This window comes from Vulpes vulpes, chromosome 14, assembly GCF_048418805.1.
Source record: "Vulpes vulpes isolate BD-2025 chromosome 14, VulVul3, whole genome shotgun sequence".
Lineage (NCBI taxonomy): Eukaryota > Metazoa > Chordata > Mammalia > Carnivora > Canidae > Vulpes > Vulpes vulpes.
The window spans coordinates 56,085,347-56,110,530 of NC_132793.1; the positions used below are offsets into that span (position 1 = coordinate 56,085,347).

At 39.4% G+C, this 25,184-nt stretch overlaps 1 protein-coding gene across 18 annotated transcripts in view; it reads right to left on the reverse strand.

The window, feature by feature from the left end:
* PAM (peptidylglycine alpha-amidating monooxygenase) overlaps window positions 1–25,184 on the reverse strand; it is a 274,294-nt gene that overhangs the window by 34,453 nt on the left and 214,657 nt on the right. For 12 of the 18 annotated variants that reach the window (XM_072736674.1, XM_072736670.1, XM_072736669.1 and 9 more), the window contains 3 exons: window positions 20,418–20,602; window positions 19,235–19,303; window positions 8,137–8,460 (listed from right to left, as the gene is read on the reverse strand). In XM_072736674.1, the coding sequence (XP_072592775.1) occupies window positions 8,137–8,460; window positions 19,235–19,303; window positions 20,418–20,602 (578 nt within the window). The remainder of the gene's footprint in view (window positions 1–8,136; window positions 8,461–19,234; window positions 19,304–20,417; window positions 20,603–25,184) is intronic. The other 6 variants (XM_072736682.1, XM_072736681.1, XM_072736680.1 and 3 more) reach the window with 1 other exon arrangement.

The window sequence follows — 25,184 nt, forward strand, 5'->3', positions numbered from 1 at the left end:
GCAGCAGGCAGGAGATCTAGTTTAGACTGGAAAATGTACCTTATACCACGGAAGGAGTATGGCTCTAACAACAAATGACTGTGAGTCTGAGCTGTGGGGTCTTGATCTCTACGAGGATTCATCTTGAGGCCCGCTGCAAGTACATTATTAGTAGCAGGAGAGCACAGAGTTTGAGAATAATTTACGTTTGAAATACATGAGAGCCCACGAGAATGTCATTCTCACTCACGTGTTTTGAGACGCCTTCTTGCGTGGAAGAGAAGGGCGACAGGGTTACAGCGGGCACGCTTACACTTACAAGCAGTTCTGGGCACAAGCAGTGGACGTGAATGGGGCTGCCCAGATGAATAGCACTCATCATCTATCACGCTTGTCATAAAGGGAAAAAAAAAAGGATGCAAACTGCTGCTACCGGCGGCCAGGAGCCGCAGAAGGTTCTCAAGCACGGGCGACAAGGATTAAAACTGCGTTTTCGAAAGAACTCTGGAAATCGTGGTACGAGCATGCCAACCAGAGAAGTCTAGAGAGGTCAACCAGTAGCTAAGTCACTGTCCAAAGAAAAGGTCTGAAATTATTTTAAAGTTGCTTGAATCTCAGGTGACAGGTTGCTCATTCACGCCTGTTACAGCTCGCCCACCTGGTGGTCAGGTTCCTGGCAGCAGTCATCAGCTCCTGAAGAGTCTGGATGGGCTTCAAGGGAACCTCGAACCTCATGACAACAGAGACACTTAATGGCTTTCATCTGATTCTCAGAGCCCAGCACCACTGCCACCGGACGGAATTTCTTAAGGGCCAGGATCGTGTCGTATTTACTATTTTCACCAAGTGTTGCACAGGGCCTGGGGCCCCTGTAGCGGCCTAATCCATGCACTAACTGGTCTCTAGTTAGGTTGTCAACTAGCACTCAAACACCCTTATGATCTTGTCATTCACTCGCACTACCTCTTTTTACCCTCACCACTGTGCTAAAGACACTGATAAGAGGCTCAATAAAAATGGTAATTGGTTAATTATTTTCATTAAAGAAAATAAACAGGGGGGCCTGGTGGCTCAGTCACTTAGGCTGTGGCTCAGGTCATGATCCCAGTGTCCTGGGGTTGAGCCCTGCATCGGGCTCCCTGCTCAGCAAGAAGCCTGCTTCTCCTTCTTCTCCCTACTCGTGCTCTCTCATACTCTCTCTCAAATAAATAAATAAAATCCTTAAAATAAAAAAAAATAAAAAAGAAAAGAAACAAATATCATGTTTCTTAGAACATTTCTATTCAGTGGTTGACCAGCAGGCACTGGATGCTAGGGGCTGATGACAGTTCAGAGATACTAATTCTGATTTTAAAAAAATATATGCAGTGTCCAAAATAACTACACTGGGGACAAATGTGAGTTTCATAAAATATTGGAAATACTGTGTAAGAAACTTTAATCTGGCTAGGAATGATCCCAATTATCACTGACCTTAGACTGGGAAGCACTCAGAAGTCTGCAAAAAGCACTGAGTGGATGCATTGGGAACAGTCTATCTTATTACATATGAGAATCCTTTTAGGTTGGAACTTTTCAAGAAGGAAAAAGCAGTGTAAATATCTGGAACATACTTATTAAAACGTATACTTTTGGTGAATTTTCAAAAACAGTAAAGGTAATAGGTAAGGAAATATATAAAAAGGCTAATGCTGCGAGCAACCTGGTTCTTATAGCACTGAGTCGATGCAAAAGAGAACTACTCTGTGCATGGCAAAATTTTTGGAGAGACTCTATTTATATGTTATTTAGATAATACATATTATTTTAAGTGTGATTTTTAAAATACTGCTGCACAATTATGAAGATTACCTGCCCAAGACCTCAAACTCCTCAGGGTCTAGGTCTCTGTGCTAACTAGAGATTCTATAAGAGTTAAAGGAAAACTGAGTTCATGTTCTCTTCTGGGAACATTAGCTTGGTTAATTGGTGTTTTTGCTTCCAGCGTCACCATCTTTTTCGTCATTAGGGTTTTAAAGGCTGTGCCTGTTAAGACTGAGTGATTGAGAATCAGGGCAGTCACTTAGGGCCGGTGGTACGTGTATATGGAATTAATACCAAGGTACTTCCATGCCCGGCCTGTCGTTACAGGAGAATCACAGAGTGCCAGTGACGTGCTGGCTCATCCTGGCTCATTTCACAGGAAAGGAACTGGAGGCTTGGGCCAGACTTCAACCATCAATATCGAGGATGACTATTTTCTAATCCCCAATTAAGAAGTATTTCAAATCCTTATTAGGGAAATTACACGATAAACCGTATTTGGGTTCTCACTTAAACTTAACATTTTCAATCATGGCAGAGTTAAAAATTAGAGTTCAGACCTCTCTTAGCCTTCTTCATTTATGAAGTGATTCAGGATATGACTAATGTTGTAGAGCCTTACGGTTTTAATTTGAAAATTAATACAAATTTCTGAGACCTGACCTTGGGCGAATCATTCCCACATCTAAGTGTCAATTGCTCTAAATTCAGATGTCAAATAACTGGATTATTTCAGAATAATTCTTACATGCATTATATAAAGGTAAATGTGCAGTCATATTCTGCTGTATATTTAGGGAAAAAGTTACTACTTTCAGAAAAAAATTCAACATTACTATTAAAATGGTATCAATAAATCACTAAGAATTAATGAATTACACCTCTCTATGAGGGAGATTAATGTTAGTGATCAATGCTGCTTTCATATGAAATTATTAAAAGGCATTTAAAAGGGCATTCATTCATCTGTGTTACAGAAGACCTAACAGAATTAAATAAAGCTGAGAAAAAAAAATGTAATTTCCGACCCAGAGCTGTGACTTCACTTCAGTGGAACGGGGGCTCTTCACACTTAATCTTAAGTAAAAGACCCTTGATGAAATCACTAGACAGCTTCAACAGAAACAGGGAAATTCTCTTCTAGTGAGAAAAGACGCCTTATTTTGGTCAGGGATTGCTATTCACCAGAAGTGCCAGCAGTAACTATAATTAACTGAAACTACAGGAGAAATATTTATACTCAAGTCAGAAAGAAAACAAGAATTAAATTATAATGTTTCATTGAATGGAGATGAAGTGAGGGAGAGAAGTGAGACGTCACGAGGGCTCAACAGCACTAGCAAGAATTTCTTTTTAAGATTTAACTGCAAACGAGAGCGTCCACTTGATCAAAATGTTTGGATGTTGACTGAGAAAGTATGATCAAAAGTAATCTACACCTGAAGTTACTACAATGAGATGAGACATGATGATGGGACAATTGGACCAAAACCAATCATCAGGCTTCCCTCTGGCCTGCCTGCCTTCTTTCCTCCCTTCCTCCCTCCCTCCCTTCCTATCTACTTATTTATCGACTATTTTATGTCATGGTGAGAGGCAAAATAACGAAGTGATTAAAAACCCAGATTTGGAGCAAGTCTGAGTGGCTTTGAATCCTGGTTCCTTGAGCTATGGCACTTGAGGCATGTGACTTAACCTTTCTACGCTTCAGTGTCTTCCCCGATAAATGGGTTTATAAATAGGGTTGTTACGGGAATTAAATAAGTTAATGCACCTCAAACACCTAGCCTGGCTCACAGTGAGGGCTATGTCTCTGTTTTTATGATTCTCCTTCCCTCCAGAGAGAGAAAATCCAGCCAACTGAATGCTTTATTTTACCCGGGAAATCCTACAAGATGTGAACCTAGAGGTAAGCACATGACTGAAATACGTTAGAAGTGTGGACTCTGCGTGAGTTGTCCATAAAATTTAAGTAAAATCCAAATATTTGTAAGAATATTGAGAGAGCCTATGAGTTCTTTTAACTGATAAAGAAGTGTCACACAAATGTAGATATTATTTTTGGATGCCGAGAGGTATGCAATTGCATCCTGAATCAGGCTTCCTGATAGCAAACAGTAGTCCAATCATATCTGCCACTGAGAATAGCAATCCATAGTTTAATTTTTTTATTTTTTATTTTTTTCAATCTGTAGTTTTAAATTGATTTCTCAATGAGTCTGGTTTCCAGAAGAATAGAGACTAAGATTTTATACCTATCCCACGAATATTGTTTCACGCAGATACCAAACTAATGGTAGAACCCAAATGACGTTAAGTGTAAAAAGGAGTGTATCCGCTTCTCAGTCTACCTGGCTGAAGATTTTCACATGGCCCATCATACATCACAGGCAAACATCAAGGCAGATGGATGTAAGTGATCAGGAGATTTGAAGAGCCACAAACTCCCACTGTGATGGAACACCACGCCAAGTCATTTTCTGATTTTATCAAATTGGGAGCGCCAAATTTTACAGCTTTCCTACACATTTCAAGAAAATTCTCTCATGGATGCTGCTTAAGTTAATTAATATTTAGTTCTATTACTTCGGTGTTTAAAATTTTGAAATCTTAATACAGCATGACATTAATGGTGGCAATTAGAATCATAATTATTGTTAATGTACTACAACATTTATTAAGTATTTTCTGTGCGCCCGAAACTGTTCAAAACACTTTCCACGTATTATCGGATACATGGAAATATTATTCGACCCTCATTTTCAACCCTATGAGAAATGTACTGTTATGATCTTTATTTTTATAGATGAGAAAACTAAAGCCCAGAGAATTTCTTTTGTAAACCTTCCCGGGGATCGCATAGTTATGGGTGTAGCTAGGATTCAAAGCCAGGAAGCTGGTCTCCAGGGCCTGAAGCGTTCCACATCATATTACCTCCATGGAATGGTTTTCAAATTTTATTTCGGCCAAATGCAGAATCAATCGTTCTGGGGCAAGCTGTATTGTGTGCATGCAGCGTATGCACATGTGTGTGTTGTGTGCGTGCATGTGTAGGGCATGGAGACCGCAACCACTGCTTCCCCTTTGAGACATGCCCTTTCCAGCAATAGCTGGAAACCTCTGGACTAGTCTCGCTGCACCTCTCCAGGACATTTCTGTGCTTCTAGTGCTGTTTCAGGACTACTGGGAGAAGAGTTTTCAGAACAGACCCGCCAAAGGTCACGAAAGTCGGTGCTATTTGTGGATCTTTGCACTTTTACAGACACACTAAAAACACACTACTTAACCATCTTGTTCTTGGGAATGCTAAAGACTTCACAGCAAAGTTGGAAGACGTCATTCACGCAGCTTGTGTCCACTGATCCTCAACCCACTATGCGGTGGGAACTCAATTTTAAAGGGGCAGTTGCCTGGTTGTGGGACCACGTGGAATTCAGACCCATCTAGAAGCGCACAAAATGGTACAGCTTTTAAAACCCTCAGGCAGTCCTGGGCCTACCCCACACAGTCACATCCAGATTTTTGAGCTGATCAGTATGTCACCCTTGACCCCTCAACTCGGCTGATTGGGACCCATTACTGTGTGACAGTTCCAAAATATGGCCCAGTCAATGAGATCTAAAGGGCTGCAGCATAAAATACCTCTGTACTGGGTTGTGCTAGTGCTATCAACCATGGACATCAGAACACGGTCCCAAGGAGAAGTTTCCAGCTTCTAAGCAGTGATGGTCCAGAGCTCCAGGGAGGTATATCCTAACTGGGCAAGCCAGTTAGCCCAGTATTTCGTGCACGACCATAACGAAGTGTAAAGAACTAGAAGGTGCACATTCTACTTTTAAGTTCAGTCATAGTGTCCAAGTTTTAAATTCAGACTCTGTGACCTCACAGAAACGGGTTAACTTCTCTAGGCTTCCATTTCTTCGTTTGAAAATTAAAATAGGTCTCAAAGAGACATGAAATGAGTATGAGCTATGATATTAAGCAGCATGACAGCCTTACATTTTTGTTTTAGTAATAATCTCAGATGAAAAACCACCTTCTTCTTTGAAGCTAATGTAATTCCTTACAGCACATTAGGCATTTAGGGAGACAGTTCGTTCCTCCGGACCATGAGGGTCCCATTTTTAGTTTTGTCTGAAGTATAAAGAAAGGGAATGAGAAAAACAGTGGAAGGTTATCCATCAAATTTATTCCCCTTATTCATCCCCTGGGAAATATACATGAATTAGCCTACTGTTTTACTGGGGTATTGTATCCTACTAACTCCCTACTTTCTTTTTTTGCTGATGGAAGCTTCCTGAGGACAGGTCTTTCTCTGGCTTACACAAAGAAATGAAACATTTCCAGTTAAGGTTAGCTATTACATTGTGTCATGATGAACAATGAAAGTTGAAAAAAAAAAAAAAAAGGAAAGGCTTTCAGAAACAGCTTACCTAAAAATGAGTCTCGCGAGTCTGCATTTAATGTTTAAAAGGGTCTTGAATCAGAGTAGTGAAGCAACACTAAAATAAATCATCTCAGAAAGGAAATACATGCACATTTCCCTTCTATAATTAGGATTTGTGCTGTATGTTTCTATGACTCATTGTTTTATTTCATTCAGTGACCTTTACCCACATATTTAAAATGAAAGGAAATTTCCTGACCAAGATCCTGCGGAAACATTTTCTCCCTGGACACTGCCATTCTGACCGCCACGGAAGGTGTACGATCCAGCAAGAAAATGCACTTGGGGTATTTGAAATATTTCTTTCATTAAAAAGCTAAATAAGTTTTAGGAACACAGTGCCTTAAGTTAAACTATGATTTTTACACGGGTACTTACGATACCCATAAATAACCACTACATCATTTCAAATTCAGGAGTAACAAAGAGAAGTCATGGAATAAAGCATGGTGCAGCGCCAACATTTCACACTTGAATAGAGCTGTGTCCTCACCAGGGAGGTCCTTGTGCCTCGTATATGCTCATTCTTTGTGGGTGTCCACTGACGGTCCCGAATGCAGAGGTTCAGAAAGACACTTGAGCCTATCTATGAAGTGGACAGGGCCACGATGACCTGCGGATTTTCTAGGCACCACAGTCGGCAATGTCAATTCGGTTATTCTGTCGTGGGATTCAGGAGTCGCGATTTTTCCTAAGCCCCACCTTAGGTGATTCTGAGGCACTGCAGTCCAGGGGACCCCTCTTGAGAAACACAGTTTCATCCGATAACATCAGGAGTTAGAGCAGGGCTGATTCTATTTAAATATCAAGATGTAAAAATCCAGGTCCCAGTTAACATCCCATGGAAACTACTAGATCAGTCCCAATGGACGGTGCTTGAAACTTCTGTGTGAGCCAAAAAAGGCACCTCATGCTAATTTTTTTTTCAATTATAAATAAAAATCAGCTGGGTGTTGAATAATTTATGGCTTCCTGCAAAGCTGTATTTTGAAAACACCAAGCTGGCAGCCTGCGCCATTCCAGCCCACGCGTGGACAGCTGCCATGCACCCATATCCGTTACTTTTTTGGAGATTATCTCCACATGCTGTGTCATCTGGCTTTCCACATTAGCAAGGAACACGAAACACAATCGATGGGACAGAGGCCACAGCACAATTAAAGACAAAGATGAGGCATCCATAGCTTGCTGGTACAGAAACCTGAAGGGAATAAGTATTGTCCTCTAACTATGGAAGCCAATCCTGGTTAGAAATAAAGATAAATCTCACGAGTTTCTGACTTGCTGGAGGTCCCCCCAGAAATAACTACTCAATTTTCCAATTAAGAGTGTAATTGATGATGGAACTTAAACTACAGTCACAAAAATGGTTGTTATTGTTATTATTATTATGTTTTTTTATTTTTTATTTTTTATAAGTCAACTGGAAGAGAATGTTGGAAGGATAAGATTCCTTTCATGGGAATTTAACTCCCTTAAAAAAGAAGGTTGCATAAAGGCATTTCATACACTGAGACTGTACGTATCGGGTGTTGAACTTCCCATTTCTTTCCACAGAGCAGAACGGAGAACACCGATTTGGTAAGAATTTGCTGCCCTGAGTTTCATGTGCCGCCCCCTCCCCAACATGATCTAGATCTTCTTGGCCCCGGTAATTCCGGCTCATTGACTGAACGGAAACTGAATTTATGTAGCCTTGGACCAAGACAGAAAGAAAAGCTCAAACCAAAGTGATATCTCCATAACCCAGGTCTGAGTAATGTGGTTTTTCATTTTTGGTTGTTTTTTTTCCTGCTAAGTTCTTTTGATGGGTATTTTTTCACCCATTCACTTTTATTCCCTTCAGATTCTGCTAATGTGGATTGCAGCGTCTTATAGTTTGTTCTTTAAAAGAGCCCTACACGCACCTCCTGAGCGGTCTGGTTCCCAGGTGCCTTCAGCAGGCAGGGGCTGCTGTAATGACAGAACTCTGCTCTCTGCTGGCCTCAGAGTAGACTCTAGCCTGTGGAATTTGTGAATTCTGTCTCGGACAAGAACAGCATTGCCCCTGTCCTCACGCTCTGCACTCCCTCTGGCATCAGGAGGACCAACATCCTTCTTCTGGACTACATTTGCAATCTCAGCTACCAGGTCTGACTCTGACTCTGCCTTTTCTGTAGGATTATACTTATGCACATGAACCACATCTTCCCTCTCTCCTAGCAGCTTGGAAAGCAGTGAATAGAAATCACCTGTGGAAAAAAGAGAAGAGATAAGGGGTGGAGGGTTGATAAGATTACAAACCTTACAACATTTTGTGCCTTACTAATACCATCTCCTGGTTCCTCGTCGTGAGTGGGAGAGAAGGTTGTTCTCAGATGTTCAAGCGTGAGGGGAAAAAAAGAGGATTTCCCAGAACAAGGAAAAAAGGGCTGGCTTCACATTTCATTTCATATACCACCTATTTCTTTATCTCAGGAGCCAACAACACGAGATAACCTCTATTTGCATATTTGTGGACACAAGATGATGTACATGTGATTGTGCGGCACGTTTCAATAAATGGTTTTCACGGTAGAGCTGGATTGATTTGGAAGTTAGATTTCTAAAATATTATTAACAGCTACATCAGAAAACAGCCATCTTCGAGGAAAACGCTTTGGAGTTGTCTCTAGAAGCCTATTAGAGTATAATGTACAAGAAATTAAACGTATATTTTTCAGCATATGCATAAAACACAAGATACCTAACAGGTATGCGTATCTTCTTGGCAAGTGGAAAACCAAAGTTTTATTATTATTATTATAATTATAATTATTATTGTCAGCAGTGCTACTGTAAAGTAGCTCCAGTTGTTCATTTTAAACAAAAAATGAACAAATTCCAGGAAAAGAATTTTGCGAGAAAAGAATAATTTAAATCACTTGCAAACAAAAGAGAAGATTTTAATAAACGATCATTGGAATGATGCATCACTAAGATACATTTCATGTCTTTCTATTTTTTTTTACTACAAAGGAAACTTGGATTTGATAATCTAATTCCATGAAAGCAAATTATTTATAAAGCATTATGACTTCCAGGATTATGGAAGGTTCATGAAGCACTTTAACCCTCATCATTTACATCTATGGCTTTAAATCCATGTTCATCAACTATGTGAATGGGAAACATGTTTACATTCTCAACAGAAACATAAATCTGCTTTTCTAAGCCAAACCCAGAGGTAACAAACACTCATTTCTTCTTTTTCCTCACTCTAAGTGCTGCTAATGAAATCAGTTAGGACTGCGGAGTCCTATTGCTTAACTTTATTTACATCTACAGCATGATCAATTAACATTTGTAAAATCTTTTTTATGACCAGTAGGAAATGAAAATGATAACTGGCTTAACGACACATTCCTCTAAAGAATATATTATTTAAAAATTGGTGCAAGGGGACATGAAGTCTTTCCAAAATGATGCTAAGAGATCCTGTCATGTTTACAAACAGTCTTGGTTTAATGACTCAAAGTAGGTTTTCCATTCTTGCCCACGAAAGCAGCTTATCCCAGGTGAAATCTTCAATCAGAAAATAATTGCCAAGTAATAGGGCCAATCTCAGTAAAACGAACAAAGCAAATTACACCTCAACCAAACCTGTTAGGCCACGGTGGCATTTTGCTGCACGGAAACGAATCCATTACCGCTGAATCCTCCTGCACTCCCCCCCCCCCCCCCCAAATATAAATAGCATACCGTGCTGTTAGGCAATGAAACATCCACACAGAAAATGAAATGCAAGATTATTTCAGGAACAGACAAAAATCAGCATCTTAAATCCTGAATCCATGTCATTAGGCTAATAATGTTGGTGGAGGAACGCAGACTTGCCACTATGCACAGTTTATTCAGGGGGGTCAGTAAAAATCTAAAAGCTGTGACGAAGCATCAAACGCATGGCGCTCTGGTTCCTTTGAAATGGTCATTTTCAATCATCACTGGGTTAGGAAAACAACAATTCAGCAAAGTCATGGGCTTGGCTGCACAAAGGTTGCATTGGCCTTAAGGAAAACAAAGCTTCAGAGCTGCAGCTCATTTATAGAGACAGAGATAGAGAGAGAGGGGAGACCACTAGATGGCTATCTCTCACGTTCTCAGGCACAAACCAAAGAGTTTTCCTTTCTCTTCTGGGGACTGGATTATATGGAATCTTGAAATGTTAAGTATTTTTCTGAGCCACATAGATCTAACCTTGAGTGCAGGGGATGGAGGAGAAAATAAACAGGATGTCGTATGGTCTCTACCCCAGTTTTAGTTCTCCATATTCCCTTCCTTTTCAGTTTTATGGTAGCGCCATATGGCTTTCCCTTCCTTCAATGTCAACTCTAAGAGGTTTCTTCTTCCTGGGACACGTTCTCCCCAGTAACCACCCGGCTCCCAAGTTTTCAGATGCTGAAGTGTCACTTACGTCCCAGAAGCCCTCCTTGACCATCCAAGCAGGGGTCTCAGCTCCGTGGCCCTGCGGCACTCAGGTCCTTCCCGGGGTGGTGACTGCCCAAGGTCTGGTGCATGTTTCATACCCATGTTTGAATCCCACCCTGGTGCTTAGTGGCTCTTCTGTGTCTCTAAGCAAGTTGCTTAACATTGTAAAGGTAACGACTACAACCTCTAAGAGTTGTCTTGTGGGTTTCAAAAGTGACTGTGAAAGGCCCCGTCCAGTGCACACGGTAAAGCAGGTGTCACTGAACCGCAGCTATTGTAACTGCCAGCAAAACAGACCTAAACTCTGGTTGCAACGTGCACGTGCGTCTGTTTCAATCTGTTGTTTACCTCAAACTAAAAAATTCAATTCTTATCTTGTATTCAAGTGTTGGGATTTTCATGATGAGGGTAAAAAAAAGCCCCTTTAACTTCACAGCTCTATATTTTATCACCACGTCACTATGGCTGCAGTAGTGACTTGCTTCCTAGCTTTGCCAAAGGAAGTGGTGCTTGCACTCTCTGTCTCTCTCTCTCTGTCTCTCTCTCCCTCTGTCTCTCTCTCTCTGTCTCAGTCTATTTTTGGAGAAAGCACTATCCCTACTCCAGTGTTCTGGATGCCAGCCCTCCCAGTACCCCCTGGAGCCTCTCCTATCTGTTTTCTTTTCTTTTCTAACACAGCTTCTTTGCCCAAGACTTGGCTCCGGTTACAAGCACACTCACTCTGCATTTCTCTTGGGCGGTCGTGGAGGCAAGAGAGACCTTCCTTGACGCAGTTCGTCTTTCCAACTTTACTGCCTCCCCTTCTCCTTCACCAATTTCCAGCACCATCCAACGGTGCTAAGATAACGGCTGCCCAACACGAAAGCCACCAGACACCAGGGGCTGCGGAGAACTTGTGATGTGGCTAGTGTGACTGAGGGATCTAATGTTTACTCTTACTTGCTTTTAATTAATTTATATCCAAATTCAAATAGCCACACGTGGCTAGTGTCTACCATACTGGACAGTGCAAGGAGACGTCATCCTTCCTCATATCCTTTCTTGTCTAAGCCAAAGGCATCTGCTTCCACCTCTTCCTTCACCCCTTTATGGCTTCTTCACCAGTTGCTCAAGAGCTCCTAGTTGCCAAAGGCAATAGACCCTTCATCTTGGCCCACTGGTCCCTTCAGAAACTCTTGCCCTTCTGGCATTCTTCTTTCCAGACCTTCTCCACTCGTCATCTTTGCTTTCTCTTACTCTTCTCCAACGTATAAAAATGCTGGTGTTTTCTGAGGTCTATCCCTGGCATCCTTTCTTTCCCCTGGTGAAGGCCTCTTCCTAAGAAATATCAGCCATTCACGAGGCTTAAGCTGCTGCCTCCAGACAAATGGCCCTCATATCTGGAGTTCTCCTGGGACCAAACTGATGTATAAAACCACTCTCTGAAAACATCCAAACAGACTTGGATGTCTGTTTCATCAAAATTTTGAACTCGACATGCCTAAAACTGAGCTCTTCATCTCCTCCCCATACTTCATCTTTTTTATAGTATCTCTCTTGATGATGAAATGTGTTTTGGGTCAATCAATCCAGAAAACGGGACTTGTCCCTCTCCCACCAGTGAGTCACAAAGTCAACTGATTCATCAATGCTGACGTGTCAACATCACCTTCCCCCTCCCTACTACCAGGACTCATGTGGGATTCTTATCATCTGATCGCATGCTGAAAGAGTTGCTTTATACAATTCAACACATTTATTATCTACAAAACACTCATCGTCCTCATTTTAGATGGGGAAATTAATGGTAAAGGACTAACCTGCACATCCAGTAGGAAGCCAAGCTGGGATGTGAAGGAGCAGTCTGAATGAGAGGCCCACCCTCCTCATTGATCACTATACTGGATCCAGGCTCCCCCCCCCCCCCCTTTTTTCTATATGGTCAATAAACTTTCCTGTGAATTTACCTTGGACCTGTCAATCTTATTATATTTAATTTTTTTTCTATGTAAATTAACTGTCCTTTGAGCCCAGTTCCTGTGTGACCTTTTTAACAGAGCAAGTTTCTTTTTGTCTTTTCCTGGCCTGTCTTCTTCATATCATCAGATTTTATAAGATTTTCTCAAAAAAACTTTTGTACATTTAAATTATCTGGGAAGGGACAGGTGGAAAGGGATAAATGCAATTTTATATGAAAAAATATAAAAATCCTCATTTCTTACTCACTGTTGTATTCTCAGTGATTAGTACTATTCCTATCGCAGCAGATAGTAAATTAATCTGCAAGGAATAATAATTCGTTAAAAATGTCATCCTTCGCTTCTGCCATCAGTAGAAACAAAAACATCTCTTTGATGATTTTAGGCTGCAGTGAGTTCATTTCTTTTTCTCACCCAAACTTTCGATTCTTATAAAATGCAGAAATGTTCTAGTTCTTTAAAGTTATTTGGCTGAGAGCGTCTGGATTCGGAAAACATAGCTGCAGTAGCAGCTAATATGCCAGGAAAAAGAACACAGCATAGTATGAGGAAATCTAAAACACTACCAGTTAGACTCCCACTTTGTTAAATTGCGTTCTTGCATTAACTACTTCCCGACTCAATGGACTTTTTTCTTTTTTGTAGGGACCATTTACTATTCCCTGCCATCAACATGAAAATTTCTCTGGTTTTACTTTATCAGGAGATAAACTGAAATAGAAACACACGTTGAAAAATTACCCCATGAGTTTTTTTTTTTATTAAAATGCCTTAAGATTATTAAATTAAAAAAAATAAGGTTCTCTACTTATTTGTTGAGGCATTTAAAAAAAATGATCAGGAACATTTTGGTAAATCTTCAGAATATGAAGTCCCACTTGCCACACATATCACTAGCTCTTTATTACCTACAGCAAACAGCTTCCACTATTGCTCTGTGATTTCTATGGTACATGGAAAGTAAATAGGAGGTGCCAAGCAGCCAAGCTAATGAGACGGCCACATGGAACATACCTGATTAATGAAAGAGATATGAGGAATGGAAAAATAAAAGCTTTTCTTTTCAGATTTTAACATTTTGGTTTAGAACTGAGTCATGCTTGATTTTTCCCTTCTGGTTAGTTGATTTGGTTTACTTATCACTAACATTAGTCCTACTAGTCTTCGTGAAATAAAACACGATCGTGGTGACCAGCTCAAGGATCGCAAATGAAGTAAAAACTTTATTATTATTTTTCCCTTTAGGGGAAAATCAAAACGGGCTTCCCTCTCCTTTTCTTAAAGAAATGAGACAAACATAAGACAGAGAAGTTAGCAGATGATGGCTTTTTCAACTACCACGCACACAGATGTGTATCAGCAAGCACAACTGTGTGATAAATGATCATTCTCATCTGCCTATTTTGCTATTAGGAAACCAATTCAAAACAGCACCGACTCCTCCTCCCAGAGCTTCGGGGGGTGTTTAGAATTGTGTTTGATAGATGAGTTCAATATATAAAGACTTGTGAGCTGCTCATAAATCATAACAAACTGATAAATTTTTAGCGAATGGGAATACAAAAAAGAACTGTATCCTCTTTCAAACAGCAAAGTGGCGTTATGGGTGCTTGGAACCAGCCAAGAGGATGCTACTAAAATCATCTGTACTTTACGAGAGAATGAAGGGAGTATTCTATTTTCAACAAAGCAAAGAAACAGAAATTTTAGTTATTAAGCCCGGCCTTTGCTTTAATCCCTTCATAAATGGTTTACCAGCTGTCACTTTAACAAGTTTTTACAGTAGATTATTGTCTTTTTAACTTGCAACCCTGTTCCTTTGATTCTGCTTATTTGATAAAACATGCCAATGGTAATTCATTTTTGTTAGCATAAAACTACTGTGAAATTATTCTGTTTCACAGAAGGTGTCTGAAGACCTTTAACTATCTGGGGTCATGGAGTGTTTTCCCTCTACAAATTGTATTTTTGTCATATTCTCCCTGCCTTGGGAATATAGTCACTCACACTGACCTTTGAGTAGAAAGATTGATTAGATGGGGGCACGAAGACTAAAATGAGAAGAGTTGGGAGCAAACTGAATAAAACATGTAAAAGGCCCTTTCTGCAGCAAAAGAAATGCTGTCTAGAGCATAATGTAAAATAACAAAGACAACTAGTATTGTAGATTTTGGCTTCCAATTCTTCCATGAGTTTTGGTTTTTTTTTTAAAGACATCAAATCTTCCCAATACAACTAGCATTAATTTCAACACTGCACCTTTGAATTATAAAGGAAACACTCAAAATCAGGACTCCTAAGTGTCTTTGTATAGATTCTTGCTTGAAGCTGGTAAACCTTTTGGTTTCAGCCCCTAATCCTTATACCCGAAGAATGTTGATAGAAAGCTCAGGTTGTACCAGCAGTATATATAAGAAATCGTAACACATAAGAAATAAAGAGAACTTAACAAAGCACGCTTTACTTTTCCCAAAGTGCCAACCATAAGACATAGGTACAGGATACGTTTGTGTGTCTGCTCTGGAAAAACCTTAATGCACCCTTCTCATTCTGTAGTCTTCGGGGATTGTTTCCTCCACTTAGATCAATGTCGAATTGAGTCATACTGTTTAGCTTATTGCATTCATGACAGACATAGGTCATTCTTCACTTAAAAATGTTCTCAAAGGATAGTAACGCTTCAGTCCACTGTGACTACCTAGTAGTGTTTTTCTGCCTGGAGGCGAACACAATCAACTCGATCACAGGTTAGCTCACCTACAGATGCACAAGCTAGTCTCAAAGCTAGTCTCTGCACAGGCAGAGAACACGCACATATAATGCAGGCAAAACAAATCACACTTGCCAATAACTTTCCAGTTGGAGGCAATATTCAATATATGGTGTCTAAAAAAAAAGATACAAAACTGTGCATACACGATCTGTATGTTATTATAATAATGTGCATATAATATACATTTCACACTGAGATGTACATCTATATCCATGTTCCTGGGGATTATGGATGATTTTTTTATTTGCTTCTTTGGATTTTTCTGTAAATTCCGTATCTTTTTAAATGAATATTATTCCACACGTCAGTCAAATAAGCATTATGTTTTAAAAACCTCCACAGACTTAATTAAAGCCTCATTAAAATGTGTCCCATTGTTGCATGATAGGTAAAGCTGTCGTATAATGCGGCTCTTATCTTCACAATTACACCTTTTGAGATAGCTCTGAGATATAGTTGCCGTTCACCAAATTTTGTTCTTCAGGAAGCAAATATAGACAAGAATACTGCAGAAGGTAAGCGTGTTTAAAGCACAGGCTGGGCAACACTCCATAGATTCATATAACTCAACTGTCTCTTTTAGCAAAATTTCCCATCAAGATTAATATTCTGACAACAATTAATAGCTAGCTATTTCTGTGATTAGAATTTTAAAAAAACCCAAACTTCTATTCCTCCTGGAGAAACAGAGTAGTAGATAAATAACGTGACACAGTAGATAAATAACGTGACTCCTGGGAGGCTCAGTCAGTTAAGCATCGGCCTTCATGAAGCTCAGGTGATGATCCCAGGGTCCTGGGAGCGAGTTCCGCATCAGGCTCCCTGCTCCTGGGGAGCCTGCTTCTCCCTCTCCCTTTGCCTGCCCCTCCCCGTGCCTGTGCGTTCTCGCTTTCTTTCCCTGTCAAATAAATAAATAATATCTTTGAAAAAAAAAAGCGACACAGCTACATTTCTTTTTTTCAGCCTAGATCGCATTAATCTCTTTCTGTCTTTTTTACTACCTTAATAAGTCATCCCTTCATTCCAAAAGAGAATTTATTACATATCTTGACCATTATCTTCCTATATGTTTTCCAACATATTAAGATAGGAAGTAAAAATAATAGTTTGTGTTATCCAGGAAGAACTATCTCTATTATTTAGCCACTGATGGGTACAGAACTTGCCTTTGAGTACATGTCCTCTGACGTTTGGGGTCTTTTCCTTCCTGCTCCACAACTGTTCTATTTCCGGGGGGGGGGGGGGTTGAAGTCCTCTGTGTGACCAACATAGATACGGTCTGTTAACCTGTGACTAGCACAACCGAAATGATTCACAGCTTTTATTTATTGGGGATTTAAAATATTAAAAGAATCAATACAAGCTGGAGGAGTACCTGAACATAAGTTTTTTTTGGCCAGAATACCAAAATAAGGCAAAAGGTTGAGTTGGGGGGCTTCCTTAAAAATCAGCAGATGTGGCATGATTTATTTGAATAATTAGAGCCCTCTTCTTAGCAACCTGGCCAATTTATCTACCCAGGGAATTAATACAAATACATATTTTGTGCAAACAAATATCTCTGAGAGGGATGGGATACTCTCTCAGTAATGAGTAGATGTGCTCTGTGTACTGCAAGGAGATAGATCGATCTCATTGGCGAATCAAATAGACTATGTATAGAAATATGCATTTGTTATATTTCTCTCTTATCTAAAATTCTAGGCTGGTGGTCCCCAAAGACCAGCAGAGTAATATGTGGGCTACACTGGACAGTGAAATGGATTTTAGTTGTTATCTGTCTTCACATAACCTAGCAGGTGACATTTTGATGGGCCCACTAATTTCAACATATGAATGTTATTCTGCAGGATGAAATTTTAGCCTATTTTCTGCAGTATGTAAATGTAGTCAGAATGCTTTTTTTCTCCCAAGTTAAATCACTTTACAGCATATTTATTCACAAGTAGAATAAAACAGTAACTCTGAGAAAATAATTTCTCCTGTGTCCACAGAATTCTTCTCTGGAAGCAGGAAGGCTCTGGGTATATTTAAACTTCTTACATATTTTTTCTATATATAAAATATGTGTATATATATATATATAGTATATATATATAGTATCTGTATATATATATATATATATATATATATATATAGTATCTGTATATATATATATACTATCAAACATGATACTATCAAACATGAAAGGGTGAATGAATTGGCAAAATGTTAAAGTATTTAAAAGGATTTGTTTTTTAGGTATGTGTGACACCTCCTAAATCTTATTTGAGAAGAACAGATTAAACCTAATAATTAAGGTTCTTCCGCTAATGAAACCTCTGGGTTTCTAATGTTTCAGAAGCTTTGATGTCTCCCTTGATCAACTCAAATAACTTGAAAATGAAAACAGTTCAGCCTCAGTTTCCAGGGGAGCTTACCATTTTATAAGATGCATTTACTAAATGGTGGTCTCATTCTACCCTTTATCACACGTTAGTATTTCAAAATGTATTCTAAGATGACTCAAATTATGTCAAAGACATATATTTCAAACAGTGCATTCAATATCAAAATAATTCATTTTAAGTCCGATCAAATTTCAGTACAGGTATAGCAAACACTGTTAATACTGCTATATGTAGTCTATCATTACTGACTTCCTTACAGATGGATTCATTTAGCTGTTTTAAATCATACTCAGTAGTTTAGATTGAACCATTTAGTATATAAATGATTTAATATAAAATCATCTCCCTTTTTTTGACTTAACAGAAAAGTAGAAACATTAACTCTGAGTTAATGTTGTTATTTTTTTTTTCCAGAGGCCACTTTGTTAGAATGAAATGTTATGGAACTTTGTATAATTTAAATTTTTTTTATATTATAGTTTTCCCTAATCCCCTTTCAGAGAGCATGTCTTCCTTTAAAAAGTCTGGATTCTTTAATTTTGCCAATGCTCTTAATGTAAGAGTGTTATCTTTGACCTAGACCTAATAGAATACATTTTGAAGAATTCCAAGAGTAGTTTACAATATCCCAGGGGAGAAATTTCTATCTGTTGCCAACAGAAAAATCCCATCTATTTCCTGTATAGTTCATGTTGTCGTAAGAAGTGTGTTTGCATTAACATTAAACTAATGTTTTAAAATATATCCTATCTAGGCCAAAAAATGACTTGGTAAGATAACATACTCCAACACCTAACACAAAGTATCATCTTTGAGATAACTGGGAAGAAAGCAAGATTGAGAAGAATAATTTTTCAGTGCCAATACATGCAGTACATGACATACAAGGATCAAGTATTACTACTTCAAAGAAACATGTCAGAGGAAGAATGGTGCTTTCTTAACTCATCAGATGGCAACTTAATACAAAACTACAAATGACCAAGTTGATAATCCCTTCTACTTCACTGAAGGCAGAGAAGCATGGCGCAAGAGAGGCAAGATGAAGGGTAAGTCCTAATTTCTTTCAAATACAGTCAATGAACACACACCCAAAGTACACAAGATTTTAAATGGTAAAGTCCTTTAGATTTCAAAAGCAGCCCACCGACTGTTTCCAATGATTATATTTGCACTATGCCTGAAAGTCACCATGTAAAAAAACTAAAACAAAGACAGAAAAACCTAATGGGTCTAAATTACATCAAGGAATTTTACTTTCAAAGCTAAAGCACAACAACCCACCATTTTCTCATGAAGTATGCATTATATAAAAACAGCAATACACAGGGATGGAGGCTGATAAAGATCCAAAATGTCTCAGTAACTTTAAAATTTGGTTGCCTAATTAGAACATGAAAACGTTTTCAGGTCTAGTTATAAAGCTATACGTACATACCCTGTTCTAACATTTCTTCTTCTCCTTTTGGCTGCTGTAGTAAAGAAGTCTTCTCTTTGTTCTCTGTTTCTGTAAAGGATCAAGAAAGTTGAGCATAAATTTGTGGGATATATCATATGCGTTAAATAGTTGGCTGGAAATATACCATCAACATAAAAATATTTTTAGGCTCTCATGTTTCATAAAAACAACAGTATTAAGAATTTATGTGGCAGAAATGTTCTAATTTACAAAAAGACTCCAGCATAACCACCAATTATCGGACTTCTGACTCAAGAACTAGATCACCTAACCTCTCAGTAATAATATATACATGATACAGAATTTTTTTAAATGCATTAATAAAACTGCTTGTATTTTTAAAAATACATTTATAGTGTGTTTTAGTGACATTTTTAGGATACTTTAAGAACACTTTAAGGCACATTCTACAAAGGCACATTCTATAAATATATTAAGATCTTAGTAAGTGACCTAACTGCTATGTAACTTGTTTCATAAAATTTCCAACAGAAAGGCAGAAGAAGCTGCTCTGGCATTTTAAGACTGGATTTGTAAAACTCAGTAAAGTCTCAGCATACTTCAGTCCAATAAAACAGGGCGTGGGCTTTGCAATTTCAAACTAATGAAATGACAATCAGTATGATCATTTTGCAGATGAAGAGTAAGTTCATCAGCAATTCTGAGCATGAGACCAAAAAGGCCAAGATTAGTAATGCCTCATAAATCAAGAACTCTCCACTGCTTGAAGAGCCCATTAAAATAGATAATTCAGGGTATGGCTGGAGACGATAACCATTTTCATTGGCAAACTGAAGCACTTTTTAGAACACGGTAAAATTCATAAATTGTGTTAAGTCATTACCAGCTATGGAAGGAATCAAATGGGGGAAACTAGAAAACATGAATTAAATGAAGAAGGAGCTGTATCTATCGAACTGGTCCCCACATGAGTTGGTTTTATCACCAGGTGAGATTCTTCACTTTAACTGCTTTGAGGAGGGCGTGTCAGGAGGGTAGACAGGTTATAAAAGAGGGGAAAAGCAGGAATCAGATTATGTGTACACGTGACTGTTTGACAGATGGAGGATGATTTTAAATATTGATCACACAGTCAAGTGAGACCCACAAGAAAATGTAAAACGAGAGATCGTATTTCACTTTGAATGAATCCCACTATTACCTTTGTGATGCCCGTGCATCATAACCATGTCGGGCTTCACAGGAATTGGAATATTGGCCTCTGGAGGAATGGTTCTGAACACATCAGGAGCGACATTCTGTGTACAGGTCATGAAAGAAACTGCATGCTTCGCTTCCATGTAATACATAATGTATAGGTTGCACATTTCATCGCTAGATGTGCCACTGCAAGCAGAAAAAGAAGAAAAAAAAAAAGACATATAACCAACCAGCCACTCACATAAAACACATTCTTCATGCAAGAAAAACACATCCAGTAAATCTGCCAGCAATAGGTTCAGAGGTGGAAATACTGTGCATTTATCTTATAGCTCTCATTAAGACCGACCACAGTTTTCAGCATCGAAAGCACATTGCCGAAGGCGTATTTCCACTTCATGATGCAGCACCCACGTGCACCCATGTCTCCGTGGACATCACCAACACCAGAGATGGAAATGGCACCTAAGTGGCAGCAAGATACTTCCTTTCCGCTTCTAAATGCTTTTATGCTTCGGGCCTTCTTCCATTTGCTAAAACTCACAGATTGGGCAAAGTCCTTTCCTCATGGAAAGAAATCTTAATTATTTACTTGATCATGGTAATGTTCAGAACACTTTAACAGAGACATCATCTATTATTTACAAGTCTGTAAAAAAATGGCTTTTCCATTTAAACCTTGAGACTCTAGGATCTTGTTTTTGGTAAGTGGCTCTACCTTCAGGGTCAGATGCACTGGGACATGAAGACCTGGCACCCTGGCTTCTACAGCAGGCAAGAAGAGAGAGCTTCAAGGACGATACAAAATGACTCTATCCTAATCTCCTCTAAAGGCTCGGGCCCCACCAGGGTAGGGCTGCACAACTGACAGAGTCAGTTGTTAAAAATAGATTTTAAGACAGTGGGATGGACATTTCTAAGATACAAGTTCCAAATCATACAAGGTAATGCCTTATAGGTTTTTTGTTGTTGTTGTTGTTGTTTTGCCTTATAGTTTTTAACACACACTTTGCTCTGTCATGTGCTGCATCCTCTTCACTGTCATTTAGAGGGGATTACTTTGGTACACCTTCACAAGGCTTTCATTTCCGAGGTAGTTTGCGCAAATGAGTGTTTTCCTTTCTGGTGGTTCTGACAATTTCTAGCAAGCCTCTGCTAATAAAAAACAAGCTACGAAGGGGACTGTTTGCTGTACAAAAATACGTCAGTGTTGATTTTTCCAGCAATGTCATGTGGCACTCACTTCCTCTCCATAGCAACAGTAATGACGTCAGCAGGAGAAGGAAAAAAAAAAAAAACATATTTTCCAAACAGGGATGTGGTTTCCGTAAGCTCTGAAAATGTAGAGCCCCTGAGAGACCACGGGAATGAAGCCCTGCCTTGGGGGGCTCTGCTCATGCTTTAAAAGTCATTTGGCTTCTCGCTCTCTGAAGCTGGTCCCCATCAGGGTAATTGCCTCTCCTGTGAAGTGTGAGCAAAGAGTGAGGTGCAATCCTAAACAAACACCTGTTCACTACATGCGTCTTCATGTGTCAAAACACCACTCCTAGGAACTGCATTTTAACATCACTGGAGTCGGTCAGAAAACTGTGTGCTTGGGATCCCCGGGGGGCTTGCTCAGCGGTTTAGCACCTGCCTTGGGCCCAGGGCGTGACCCTGGAGACCCGGGATCAAGTCCCACTTCGGGGTCCCTGCATGTAGCCTGCTTCTCCCTCTGCCTGTGTCTCTGCCTCTCTCTCCCTCTCTCTATGTATCTCATGAATAAATAAATAAAATCTTAAAAAAAAAAAAAAGAAAAGAAAACTGTGTGCTATGAAAGAAATGGCTGGTGCCAGAGTCACAGGCCAGAGGCCCTCACCACATGGTCCACCCTCCCCTTGTTCAAAATGAAGAAAAACATGTTGATCAAGCGACTGAGATGAGGAAAAAGGAATTTAAGATGTGACTCTAGCTTAGAGACCTGGGATCATCGTGCAGAGAGGGAAAGCAAAATAATCATGCAAGCTTCTCCCATTAGTGAGTTAAAAAAAAAAAAAAATCAGTCAATTCATAGAGTGATAAGGGAAACTTGCAGCCAATCCGTACACAGATCCTTCCCCATTTTACCTGTTTGGGAACATCCTCGCCCATGTTCATCTCTAGACACGGGACTCTGTAAGAGTGATCAGCTCCCCAGTACAGTTTATTTAAGGTACTGATTCTATGATACAAAATTGAGCTGATCAAATAATCTCAGAATTGATCACAAAGAAAAATTCACCGAAGAGCTGAAGGAAAAGACAAGAGCCAGACTTCACGCCTTTCCATTTATAACTGAACTTGTGGTGAAGCTAACTCTGAGTTCCTATCACATCCGAAATGTGTCAGGACTCCAACCTCCTTTCGTAGCAGCGAGCCTCCATCCAGCGATGGATTTTATTCCACATCCATCTTTCACTCAAAAAAAAAAAAAAAAAAAAAAAAAAAAGCTGACTTTAAATCAAACTGCTCTCTGTATTCCTAAGGGAGATTTTTGACACATCCACCCTTATTTTCCAAGAGGCCAACACATGCAATTCAACGCTGTCAATCTGATGATTATTAATAGGAGAAAATATTGAGCGAGGCTGCGTTCACATGTGGGCCCTGGCCCCACTGAATGGACCTCTCGGCGTTTCCTACCAGCGGCGTGATTCCCTAAATGATGCCTGCTGGCATCACTTATAGTCCAAAATTACAGCGGTGCATTTCTTCCAACTTCATGCAAAATAAAGTGCTTATGTGATAACTACTTTTTTTTATATCAGTTAGCTCTAAATGTGACAAGCTGTGATGAGCCTGAAACTAGGTAAGCCCCCAACAAATATTTGTTGAAGGAAGGAGGAAGGAATAATCTATCTTAATAAACGTTCACAACCTGTTATGGCATAACCTGTTACGCCCTAATATATCATACTGCTGAGTCAGGTCAACTTTATGAACTCAGTCTATGGCATGCCAGAAAAATATTTATTTATATCTGTTTATCTGTCTACCTGTTTCTAATCTATCTGTGTTCTCTGAGGGTTTTAGTAAAATGTATTATTTCATTTTATAAAGAAATGTAATCGAGGTTTACAAGAGCACCAAATATTTTGAAATGTACCATTTAAAAAACCCAAATCTTGTTACATGATGACTATGTTTCAGACAGATACTGTCTCCACTCTGTTGATCCCTTCACCCATCGGCCCCTTGCACCCGACAGATGCTGGGCTTAAAAAAAAAAAAAAAAAGTGACAGGAGATACTAATTTTGGAATGCAATTTGAACACTTTAAAGGACTTATTTTTTTAAAATTTGAGTTGTTTCTTAAGAGGTTTCATGGTGCAGGGCCTCGGAGTGGCTCAGTGGTTGAGTGTTTGCCTTCAGCTCAAGTCGTGATCCTGGGGTCCTGGGATCCAGTCCCAAGTCGGGATCCCTGCATGGAGCCTGCTTCTCCCACTGCCTGTGTCTCTGTCTGTCTCTGTGTCTCTCATGAATTAAAAAAAAAAAGAAAAAAAAAAAAAGGTTTCATAGTGCTTTTTTTTTTCTTTTTTTTTCCCCTGGTGCTTTAATATATACACTGAGGGGTTTTTGGCCATAGAACTTTATCTTTGTTTATAATATACTTTGAAATGTTGACTATAGTGGTGTGTTTGGTATCTGAATATTCATTAAACATTCTCATATGTACATGATATAACTGTACTTTTACTTTTTCCAAAAGTAAAAATATGACTAACAAAACTGACCAAATAGGTAAATATTATCTACCAATTCTCATTAAGGCTTTAGCAAATTAGCTGACTTAATTAGCTAAATTGGCTGACTTAATAAAATTCTCTTTTTGTTTGTTTGTTTAAACTTAACTAAATGTTTGGAATGAATTTTGAGAGGTGCCATACGGAATATTAAACATATACTGCAGCCAGGCAGGCACAAAACACTGCTTCCACACCGATTAATTAGTACTACGTTGTCAGTACAAACACTGGTGCAACTTTTGTCTAAAACATATTATACATTTACTACCTAAGAAGAAAGTTGATATATCCAGATAAACAATATTTCCGTTAAGTGACTCTATTACTGTGTCTGGTCTTAAATCCACCCATCCTTTGATGGTTGTGCTTTGCCATGCGGCCCTGCTATGAAAAAACCAGTCCCTGTGTTTAAAAGCGCTTTTTCTTAGTTAACTATGATTGTCCCAATCAAGCAAGATTTTTCTCCAGGCCTAAGATTTTTAGCTCAATGCAGAGTTAAGGTCGGACTAGTGGAAGGATTACTTGGCTGAAAATCTGCTTGGCAGGCCTCAGATAGAAGTTTCCTGGAAAACCTCATTTCCAGGTGGCCGCTGAGTAAGAAAGCTGACGGTGGCAGTTCTTCTAGGGCCCGGAGGGGCCCCTGCTGGCCCCCCAGGCCCTGTGCACAAGGGGCTTTGAAACTGGGCAGTTTGCATGCTCAGGGCTTCAACCTGTGCCCAAGGGGGTGGGGGTAAAAGGTGGGGGGGTGGGGGGGTGGGGGCGTACACGTTCCCGTATGTGGCTTGGGGGTTAAGCAGGAGGGGTGAAAAAGGAGAGGCGATCTGCAGAGTATCATTTAACAGACTCCTAAAATGCTAGTTTTCTTTTTTTTTACTGGTTACCTTCTGCACTGTAATTCTATAGTTCCCCATGGAAGTGGTATCTCTGATTTTATAAAACAGATGCATTGATGCTATAACCTTTCTAGAACTAAAAGGCATTTGAAGTGCTACAGGAATACTGTT